General features: G+C 37.4%; 1 protein-coding gene across 3 annotated transcripts in view; it reads left to right on the forward strand.

Moving 5' to 3' along the window:
- PHACTR2 (phosphatase and actin regulator 2) overlaps positions 1–8,004 on the forward strand; it is a 115,174-nt gene extending 107,170 nt beyond the window's left edge. For all 3 annotated transcript variants that reach the window (XM_006197757.4, XM_015247198.3, XM_015247201.3), the window contains one exon: positions 1,420–8,004. In XM_006197757.4, the coding sequence (XP_006197819.2) occupies positions 1,420–1,435 (16 nt within the window). In that variant the 3' untranslated portion in view covers positions 1,436–8,004. The remainder of the gene's footprint in view (positions 1–1,419) is intronic.
- Positions 8,005–12,241: the final 4,237 nt, after the last annotated feature.

The raw sequence follows: 12,241 nt of genomic DNA on the forward strand, positions 1-12,241 counted from the left end.
CACACACACACACACACACAATGATCAGTAACTGGTATAAACCACATGTTATGGACACGCAGAAGAGACAGCAACTAATGCTTTCCTGAGAGGTGGAGGAAAAGGAGTTTGGGGAGCTCAGTGAGACTGTAGGAGGTTGATATGGGAAGAAAGATAGGAGTAAAGGGAAAAATGGAGAGCATTTTGGGGGCAACTGATTGCAATTTGGGGAATAGTGGTCGAATGAGAAACATGAGTTAGGCCACATCCTGAAAGGCCTCAGGCACCAGTCTAAGGAATTCACGTTTTATTTTGTAGGGAAGTGGGGAACCATGCAACGATACTCACAAAGAACTAGGATGCTTGGATCATTATTTATGAATAATAATTCTAGTGACAGTGTGCAGCATAGATCTGACCTCTGAATCTACGAGCCTGGGACAGGGAAATGAATGAAGAGCCTGGGCAGATTAGGTTAGCCAAGACAAATGAAATGCTAAATAGAGTTGCATAAATGTGGAGTCACAGAAGTAGGCTGCAGAGGTGGATCAGATAAGACCTTCTGGAGAAGATGGCTTTTGACTTTGATCTTGAATATAAAAACATGAATGGATAATGAAGGGAGGGGACTGTAGTATTAGGGAACAGCATGTTCAAAAGCAGAGAGCTACAAAATCAGAGAGAATATTCAGGGATTCCCATGGATGGACTGAAGCCAGTCAGCTAGCTAGCATGCTGTTAAAGCACTGCCAGCAAAAGGTGGTGAGGGCTCTAATGAATTCAGAGACAAGCAGTAGGGGCAGGACTTGGTGATTAATGGGATATGGAGGGTGAAGGAGAGAAATGGGTTGCAAATCTGAGGTTTCTAGACTCAAGGTATTTTTTAAAGTAGAATGTTTTAAAAAATGGAAAGCATAAAGGCAGTTTCATAAGAAAAGATAATTTGGATAGTTGTCCACAGGCTTAGTATGTTGCCTGTGGAACGTTTGGAAGGAAATGCTGGGCAGGAATTTGGAAACTCAGGTGTAGAAAGTAGATTTGGAATCATCAACGGGAGGTGATAAGTGGCTGAAGCTAATGAAATGATAACTGATGATGTTTTCCTATTAAAATGACAAACCTGGTGTAACCAAGTCCTTTATGAAACATCTTGCTCTGCTCAATACAGGTCAGAACATGACCCTCAAGAATAGTGATGTTTTGTGTATTGATTGCACTGTATCATGGACGATGTAACCAGCATTTTTTGCGTGGGGGTTGTCTCTGCTGTCCCACGTAACAGTTATAACAGTATTCTGTTATGTCAGTAATTCAGCACCGTCATTCGGCTGGGGACACTGGAGCTGCCTTTGATCATAAACATTACTGTACCTTATTCACTTCACTGAATGCAGTGTGTGTTTCTCTACCACATCACAGAGTTGCTGTTCTTTATTTCAGGTTTCATCGTCCATAACGAAGTGTGAGACTCTATGGAAACAGACTGATCATCTTTGTGGGAAGAAGCCTCGCTTCCTGAAAACCTGATATTGCACTGGGATTTGAATGTGTGTGTTTCCGTTTAACTTGTGGTGAAGGAGGCATGTGGAAAGTGCTCCCGCCCTGTGCAGCCCACGTGGGGCCAACAAGCAAAGGGAAGGGTGGACCCTGCTGTCCAGCACGTGTATCGATGGTAAGGGACACCTTGGTTGCACCAGTTATTCTTCATCAGGAGTTTTAATCAGAGAAGATGAGCAGAAGACAATCGCTGGTTCCCTGTTGCCAGAAAGCCAAATTTTTACAGTGCGGGTTAACGAAGAATGGAGAACAGAGTTTCTGGGCACTGGAAAGGGATAGGAGTTAGTCAGAAAGAAAAGGAAATATTTCATTATGTTAATGAAAAGAGAAAATTGAAGCATAAATGTATTTTTGAAGTAGGCTGTTGGTAGTTGAGAACTTATTAAGGAATTTGGGAATCTAATCACCCAATGTGGATTTATTAGAGACCTAATCCTGGAGGAATACTCCTGATTCACCATTATATTGGTACAGTGCAGTACCATTATTTTTTTGTTGTGCCAGTGAATCCAGTTGCCAGAAATAAGTCTGAGCATTTTCATGCATCTTTTTCTTAAATGCAAGAGGCTTTTACTGACTCTTAATAAGCATGCTTACCCAAATTTTGTTGCATGCTTTAAATAGCATAGCTATACACACTTGACTTTTTTTTTTAAATATTTTTTAATACAGCCTTCCACAAGGATAACAGGACTGGGAATAAAGTCAGATGTGATGAGACCCTATACATCTGTAGCAAGCTTTAGAAGTAAATCTTTTGGTCTTTCCCTAGCTTGAACATCTCCTAAGTTGAAACAGTCATACTTGATCTAAGGAAAAAAATATCGACAATCATGGCACCTTTTTAAAAATTCTGAATCCAAAGTTAAAACTTAAGCAAAATGCAAGTGTTCTGCCAGCAGTTAGTGCTGAGTGGGAATGGAAAAAACTACTTATTTTCCATGCTGCATTAAGTTGGGTTGCTGCTATTAAAAAAAAAAAGAGCACATGGTTAAGAAAAATTAGTCACCCAAAGACTTAACACAAAATTTCAGCTAGGTTGTAAGTGAGGAAAACCTCATTTGGTATTTTTAAGAGCCTGCAGATTACATCCATAAATCTATAGCATTGACTTCCAGTGCAGAAGAATCAGTGAGATTAAAGTTATGAAAGGTTTCCCTATGAGCCTACAGTCAGTATTGTTTACATTAAGAAACCCTCTATTGTCATCTTGCTATTTTCCATGGAGTCACGGGCGTAGCATGGCTTCTGCTCCCAAGTGCATATGACCGTATGTAAATACTGCCTTGCATTTAGTTGTTCTTTCACAATTGTTTTGTGCCCCTTTTATTAAAAACACATGAGATGTATAACAAGACCAGACCTAAAAAGACTTTATTTTATTCTCAGAGTTTGATCTGGGATTTTTTGAAGTGATTCTGGTTCGTTACATGGAAAACTGTAATTTTCGATTTCAACCAAAAAGCAGTTGATCTGGTGGATAAATTTGGATCTTATTGTCAGTTTATATTTTCTTAAAAACCACTTAAAATTGGATGATTTTGCTTAAAAAAAAATTTAGTCCCAGTTAGCTTATTACAAAAACCCAGGACCATTTTACAACTAAGAAGGTGGCCAGCATTGCTGCCCCACTCGCTGGCTCAGCTCTGTGCATAGATAAAGTGAACCTAGATTTCTGCACTATTGTCATTTCATTGATAGAATTAAGACATATTTTTACTTTGAAAAAATTTTTTCTGCATTCCCATGTGTCTTTCTCTGGCTAAAGTTTTGTCCATTTCATAGTGTTTAAATCCAGCCACAGACAATAACTGTGTTCCAATTTTTTGCTGAAGTCATGTTTTTCCTTACTGATATTGTTTTATTGTCATTTTAGTGTCTTGGGAAAAATACCAAGGAATATAATGTTATTTTAATTTTCTATGCTTATAATGTTTGATCATTGTTTTGATTTCTAATCACAAGGCCTCTATAAAAATGGCAAATATAAGACATTTATCACAATTTTATCATTCAAGTTACATGTCATAGAAAGTCTCAATTTGGTTGATAAAAGGAACAGTTTTTTTCCCACTAGTGGTACGTGTGATACATTTTTTTATTCCCTACAATGAGATGCACCCAGTACAAAATGAGACTCTGGTCCCTCAATATTGTTTTCTTTGTATGGCATGTCAGATTCATGAGCTAACCATACTTTTTCTTCTACTGATTAACATGCTTAGGGAAAAGTTTAAAAGAGAGAAGTATAAAAGTCAAAAATATTAACCACTACTAGTCTAATATTTAAGAATTCGAACCACTGATTATGTTATGGAATGATTCTTTAACAAAAAAGCTGTAGAAGCAATGGAAGGATTATGAGCTAAACTATATTTTAGCTGCAGACTGAAGCTCTATTTTAATAGCTGATTTTAAAAGGCAGAAACACTGCATATCCACTGCGGCAGCCCACCTCGAGGTCTCTTTCCCGGCAGCCCTAAAAGGATGCAGAGATGTGGACTACCCTCCATAGAATTATGTCTCTGCCTAATGTCAGCATTTCTGCAATCCAGTCAATAAGCTGCGGCTCTATAAAAATAAATGTGTACATGAATTGGATTGTCGTAGCACACCAGCAGGCTTTTCCCTATTTAAAGTGTGACGTTAGGCTGACGTAGAAGAAGTAAGTGGGTTTTCCTGAGTCCCCAGGACATGATTAAGGAAGAAAACAAATCCATCTCCAGAAAGGTCTCAGACAGGAAAGAACTGGACAGATTGTAAAAACCAAAGTGGCCACTTCCATCTTTTTTTAAATGGAGAAGAACATAACCATAATGTAGTAACGATACCATAAGCTTTATCAGCATCTTCATGGTCACTATCAGTCAGTCTGACCAAACTAGTTCTCTGGTGACTAGCATTAATTTCTGCCTGATAATTTCCTATGTGTGTGAAATGTCTTGCATTTTTTTGTTGTTCAATTAGCTTACCTTTATATTAATTCCTAAAATTATTTAAATGAAATGTGTAATACTCAGAGAACTAGTGGGGGTATTTGAACAGCTGTTTTCAATGGAGGAAAAAGCACACTCATCCATCTGATTTACCCAGAGAAACTGACTTTCTGGTTTCATTTTCATATCATTTGTTAGCATACAATCAATTATGCTTCTCTTACATTAGTAAATATATTCTGTTAGTAGAAAGTTCTGAAATGTAAACGAAAATCTACTTAAGGGAGTAGAGGAATTGAATATACCCTTCAAAAATCATCAAATACTGAAAATGAGACAGAAGTCCTTCAAACCCATAATTCAGGTTTTACAACCTGCAGTCAATTTGGTGCTGCACTGGCACTTAAAAAAAAAAATACAGTAGCTTACACTTTAAGAACAATCTGCATTAACATTGCATCTCCTAACCTGTACTGCATTTTAACACACAATAGGCATTGTATTTATACTTCATAGAATCAGACACAACTTTCACAAATTATACTGTATTCACAGTAGCAAAAAGCAGACTTGTCTACCACATAATAGTATCTCCATATTTAGACAGCGAAAGCTCTTCAAAAATGTCATTATTTCTTTAAGTGATCCCAGCCCCACATTTCACAGAGTGAGGTGAGATGGAATCAAGCTGGTACAAGGTACATAAACTGATGTCACTGCATCCGTATGGTGGCTTAAACATTCCTCGATCCCGTCATATTATTAGGCCTAACCTTACTAGTGAAAGCATACGCTTTGAGACAAGAATTGATTTCTTCACATCACTAGAGAATGTTCTGAGCACTAAGGAACCACTAAGATGCAATTCATTTACAAAGTTTTCCCTTGGCCACTTGAAAATGGCTAATCTTCCACCGCTGGGTATTTGAGTGTATTATCACATCATTTTACTCGACAAGGCAGAGAGAAATTGTACAGCTGAAATGTGTCCTAGAGGGGCTTGCAACAGCAAGAGCAATCATCCAATTAATAGGATCGTCTTCCTGAGAGAAAGCACATCTCCAGATATTTGAAACCCAAGTTTCCAAAGAGCAGCCTGAGGCTCTACTGGAATTTGTCAGCGACCAAAGGGCGTCGGGACAAACCACTCTCCTTTTCACTTGCCGTTGACTTTCTGTAATCATTAAGCTTAGACTCTTTATGGAAACACAACGTACCATGAGCATTTCTAGAAAACAACCGAAAAATAGCCCACTTACACTTTTTCAAAGACAGGGTCATCCCAAATTAAGAAATCCTATTGTAGCCTCTGTAAAATTTCTGGCAAAAAAAAAAAAAAAGAATCCTGTAATAGCAGCAATTCCCACTGAAATCCAACCCTGTGGGCAAGGATCATTTTTAGCTATGCTAGGATTTACTGCACAAAAAATGTCATTTAGCTTGTCGCATTGGTAGCATGGCTGCACATGTGAGCAAAAGCACTCCATCAGTGTTTCTCAGTGTGGGTGCTGTTGGCTTTCGGAGCTGGGCTGTTCTTTGTTGTACAGAAGTGTCCCACACATCGCAAGACGTTTAATATCCCAGGCCCCTGCAGACTAAATGCCAGCAGTATGCCCAGTCGTTGTAAATACTGAAAGTAAAAAGCCCTCCCCTGTATTCGAATGCCCTTCTAGGAGGGTGGTACCACCTCTTTTTAGTACCACTGTCTACTGCCCTTTGAGGACACGGGGATAAAGTGTCTGTCTCAAAACGTCATCGTGACTGCCTTGCATTCCTTTGGGCCCTGAGTAGTTTCTTCTCTCTTCATTTTTCTAGCCTTCTGCTTTGATGTAGTCTTAATTTGCCAGTTCTCCATGAAGGAGGTTACTGGGGACTGTTGGGGGTTCCATGGTCACTTGGTTGGTCCCCATATTACTTAAAAGATTTCACATGAAACAAACTTTTTTTTTTCTTTTGCCTCACAATTTTACCTCAGAACTACACTGTTCGTCACAATCCTTGCCAGTGTCATGAGGACCATTGCATGGCTTAACCACAAACTGGACAGCTAGCAATCCACATAAACAAAACTGATGGTCTATGAAAATTATCATTAGATTTCACCTGGTGAGCTACATCCTGTGAGTTCCCAAGCAACCAATTGTTTATCCTACTAAAGAAGCAATTAATCTACATGCCAATATTTGAATTCCCCCTGCATGAATACTCATGCAGTTCAACTTTTCTAAGATATGTGAATACTAAATTATGAAGGAAACGTGGGTAAACTGTGGATTGCATGCATATTGTTCATACATCAGCCATGATCATACACAAAACAAGATGAGTTTTACCTAGGTGAAACATTATTAAACTATACTAACAATAATAAACATACTTACTCTCTTTGTAACATTTTTGTCACCAAAACTGAGTGATAAATATGTCTTGAAATTATTTGGATGAATTGTAGCAAATTGTTTGAATTCAGAGTTAACCACTATAATTTTTTTCAATATTAAAATTTCTAAATATCTCACTTGAAGCGGAGCAACTCAGAGTCGATAAAGGTGGTTATATTGTAAACTTTTTAGATGGTGCTTAAGAATTCTTTAAAATACCAGTTCTTTTTTTTTTAAAGAATGATTTGAAGGGAGTAAATGAGGCAGAATGCCACTCCACCTGCAGGTTAATTTTGTGGTATATTAAAATGCCAATGATATTTGTGCCACTTGCCAATTTAGGGGGCTTTTCCCTTACTGGATGTTTTGTTCGAGTTTGACTATGTACATTGCTGACCAAGCCTCCACAAGGAGAAGTCACCATGGCAATGCTACCGAGTGTTCAAAAACGATCTGAATGAATCTGGGGTCAAACCACTTTCATCACTTAAAATACAGGCACTAATTTTTCCTTTTATTTTTTCAAATTTTTCTTCTGCAGGTTAGGAATGTGCCAATAGGTTCAAAACATTCTGCACCAATTTCACCAGATTTAGTACCTACTAAAAACTCAAACTAGTCACTTTTTTCTATGTAATTTTTAAATAAAGAACTATATGCATTCTTTTGTTATTTCAAGCTTTGGTGAAAGTGATTAAGAATGGTAAGCTGTGCTCATGATCAGACTGAATGATCCCTGATTTCCAGTGAGTGATCTAATCCTACATATTATACAGGTGTCATATCTGTGACTGTAAATAACTGGAACTATATACTGATTAACACGACGGTTTCTCTTTTTTTGTTGTTCTTAAACCTGTACTGTATTATAGTATGTGGGTATAAATATCTACAAGTATACACACATATGTATATGTAATTCCACTATTGTAACCTGAAAGAAAGACTATGTATTATCTTTTTTATTCCGTATTGGTGTTTGTGTTATTTAAAAAGCAAAAATACGCTCTATTTAGTTGTATTATAGGATACTTTGCTGTGCACAATTCTAAGTGCCTTAGAACATTGTTTAGCTTTCTGAAGTATATATAAATGCATATATGTATAAAATTGGGAAAAGTTACCTCAATAAAATCATTGGGAAATCCCCAGCTTTAGTTTGTTCCAATTTCTATTGTATTCAGACAGTGCTCAGTATGTTTAAGTTAAAAACTCAGAGAGTCCTCACCTTTAAAGCAAGAATAAGAGAGCTTTTCTAATTTCCTGTTATTTCAACTCTACCTAACTTACAATTTTTTTGTATGTAAGGCCTTGCGGTTTGTACTTTTCATGTAAAATATCTAAGAATCGCTGCCTGAAACAGCAACTTACAATATATTTTTAAAACTTGGTGTCTTTTTATATCTGAGGATATTTGATATTGATGTTTTCATTGACATTATAATGTATAAACATAAAAGATAGTCCCTTCAGAGTTTCTAATATACAAAATAAACAAAATTCCTTATTATGCCTACTATTCAGTGTATTACAAGCAAGGAGAGAGCTTGGGAACATATTTTTGACCAGAAAAAGAATTGGAATATACTTTTCATGTTTTTCAACAATAGTTACAAGTTGTAAATTAGCCTCCCTCAACTCCAGGATGAGGGCAAAGGTGTGAAAGGGAAGTTGAAGAGTGATTTGTGCACCATTTTACTAGACAGAAGACGTATGAGAGAGAAGGTTGGGACCAAAAAATTAGAGTTGGTTTGAAAATTGGCCCCAAGTATGCTATTAAAGATCAGCGGTACATCTCCAGGGTAGGTGTGGTAGTTAAAAAAGTACTTTCCACTTTTTCTTACACTAAACATTGAAACATTACTTTCCAAAACCCAATGGAGGTAAGTAATGGACCATTTTTTCTTCTGCAGCGCTTTGACGGCATCAGATTTATTAAACTTTATTAAATTTGATTAAACTCTTTGCAGAACCTCAGCTCCAACACGGCATGGAGTTGCTGCCACCAATGTTGCCGTCCACAGACGACCTAAGTCCTTGTTCGGTGTATGAGTTTTGAACTCTGCCCTGTAAAAAGTGGACACTAATAGAACACATAAAGCTCTAAAGGAAGGTTAAGAATGTAAAGTTTGTGTAAAAGTTTTTTTTTTTTTGCTCTTCTGCTAAAAATGGTACCATTTCTAGGGATTTTTAAAAACCATTTTTTAATGAAGTATATAGTTCATTTATAATGTGTGAGTTTTAGGTGCATAGCAACGTGATTCAGCTATGCCATTGCTAGGGGTTTTAAGGGGGAAAAATGCTGTAGATTTTCATAATTTGATAAGCACCCTAGGGAGGAGAGGGCTGGCATTTTCAGCATTTCTTGATCTAAGGTTGTGTTTCTGGATAAACTTTTGACCTTGGAGGGGGGGAGGTAATTAGGTTTGTTTACTTATTTATTTAATGGAGATACTGGGGACTGAACCCAGGACCTCATGCAAGCTAAGCACGCACCCTACCGCTGAGCTATACCCTCCACCTAGGCTTTTACCCTTGTTTGGCCCAGCTCAGACAATCTGGTGTAGGGAGTACTCAACATAGGTAAGAATTTGCCTGTAATTGTTCTTGTAGGCGTACTCAAAATTTCAAATTTAAGCTATAAATTATTTCTTCTCGGTCAGTTTAAATTTGTTACCTCTTTAGTTCAGGCCCTGATTCCTTTGAAATCTTGGTCATTACCCCCTGAGTCTTCCCCAACCAATCCATTCTAAATCCTGCTACCACATTATTCTTCCTAGAACACAACTCATATTATTCCTACTCAGAATTTTCCAGTGACTCCCCACTGCCTACTGAATACCTCCCAAGTGCTTTAACCTAGCCCTCAAAATCTTACACAGGTTCACCATAGACCACAGTTTCAGATTGCTCTCCTTTTATTTATTCCTTACTTGAGCCAAATTAAATGAAACTAATTTATCCTCCAATACAATATGCAACATTACAACTTTATTTACACCATTCCTTACAACTGGAATTCTCATCTTTCTTAACATCCTACCTGTCCTTCTAGGAAGGGTTCAAATATCTTCTCCAGATATTGACATTGTAGTTTCATTAAAGTCTTAAACAGCATATATAAACTTAAGATTTTATTTTAAGCATTTAAATGCCCAAATGTGATTATAATAAGCATTTAACAACACTTTCAAATACATTATAAATGTAGTAAATCAGATTTTCTTAAACATTTCAGTATTATTTACAAATGGGAAAATAGTTTAATACTTTTCAGCTTTACAAGTTTAAAACTATTTCTATAGTTTAAATTAGAATTGTATGGCTAATTGGTCAGATTCTACAATAGTCCAATTTTTTAAAAATTACAAATTCTTTAAGACCAAATACATATAGGTTGTCCCAATAATTACAAAACGTAAATGTGACACAAAGTTATTACTTTGGGCTTTAATTTAATATCCACATATTTAATTCTAAACCTTCCCAGTCCTGTAGATACACTTGGATACTGAGAGAGGCAGATTTTAAAGCCTTAGGCAAGCTGAAATGACTGGATTGCCAATTCACCATGTGCTTAATGGTTAAAAGTCTCTAACTCAGAGCTGTATCCTACGGGCTTCATACTTCAGGGAAGAATCTACTCTAGTCACAGAGACATGTTCAGAACCATTTGTCAGTCTCTATAACTTTAGGGGTCTCCAAATCCACAGCCTTCATAAAGGATTGGCTTTGTTAAACCAGATTCAAACTAGATCCTAAGCAGTTCTTTTGCCTGATGTGTAGGGGACACCTGTACTCGGGAATCGTGGTTAATGCCCTTCAGCAATCTTGTACTGGCCTGCTTGAAATTTTGCATTTTTCCCCATATTTTTTCCTCACTGAGTAGTCACAACTCGTTTAAATGACATCCAGATAGATTCTATACTGGTCCCATACCAATGTCTTATTTGTCCCTGAGGCCAGAACTCTATAATTGCACTCAGGATGACACAATTCAGTAGAAAAACTGAGCTGAAGACGGAAGCTAAAGGGATGGAAGACTAAGGAGTTTAACAAGGGTCAAGTCAAAGGTCCTTATGAACCTTCTTGTAGGAGTTTGGAATTTTATCCTTAGGATAAGAGGGATCCACTGAAGGATTTACGCTTGGGGGTTACATCCTCAGATTTGCCCTCATCACGCTGACCACAATGTAGAGACAGAACTGGACAAGTCAATGTTGGAAGGCTGGAGACCATTACTATGGCTATAATCTGGTTGGGAGGTGACCTCAACCAAGGTGTTAACTATTGGAATGAAGAGACACACAAATGTAAGGGACAGTTGAGAGGCAGAAGTGATTGTTGCATGTAGGAAATGAAAGAGATGGAAAGTAAAGACTATCCCTATGTTTCTGGCTTGGGCAACTAAATGAGTAGTGGTGATGCCACTGGCTGATATAGTAAACAGCAGAGGTAAGGCTGTAAGAATGGAGTGGGAGACAGGAAGAGGGGAAGGAGAGGGAAAGAGGTATTCAGAGGTGAAGCAGTAAATTTTGAACACAAAATTCAAATTGTTTGAATTGCCTGCCTGTTGGGGCATTTATATGTAGATAGATGTACCACTGGGTATATGGCTCTGGAGGTCAGGGAAAAGGTCTGGGCTCCAGAGAGGAAGTTGAGACTCATCAGCCCATGTAATGGAAGCTATAGAAAAGGATAAAAAACACCCCCATAGACACATGTAGCTTAAGACTGTGAAGAAATTACTACAATGAAAATTGCATGAACTGTTTTTTCATCACCTGAATTTGTCTCCAAGACTGTAAAACCATTTCATTTACACATCATCTGAGTGCTTTGGAGGATATATTTTTAAAATTTAACTGAGTTTTACTGGTTAACTTAATTTTAAATAAAATGGAGCAGCCCCTTATGCAGGGGGTTAAATTGTAAAGCAAAGATTGTATTTGAAAATATATTGCTCCAATATAGTATATAGGCATCCTATCTCAGTAAGTCCAACCCAGCCTATTTTTACTTCAGTATTGGCATGTGTGGCTGGTTCTTTAATTCAGCCACAGATGAAGTCATTTTATATTTACATGCTATCATGTTAAAAGAAACAAAAACAAAAGCCTTACATTTAAGCATAAGAATTACACTCAGCAAGTGAAAAGTAGGTAAGTCTCAGCTCATTCCCATTTCAAGTATGTCCCAACACCTAAGGAATGGCAGTGGGTTTGTGGCCTTTTTTGTATCTTATTGTTCATAATTGTCTTAACTACACATGGGTGCAGTTATTTTTAGTCCCTTATGGTTTCTTTGTATTCTGTTGCTGGAGGAGACAATGTTTGTCCAGGTGTAAACACTCTGGTAAAGGGACCCAGGAACCAGTCTATCCAATAA

Source organism: Vicugna pacos, chromosome 8 (assembly GCF_048564905.1).
Source record: "Vicugna pacos chromosome 8, VicPac4, whole genome shotgun sequence".
In the NCBI taxonomy this organism is placed as follows: domain Eukaryota; kingdom Metazoa; phylum Chordata; class Mammalia; order Artiodactyla; family Camelidae; genus Vicugna; species Vicugna pacos.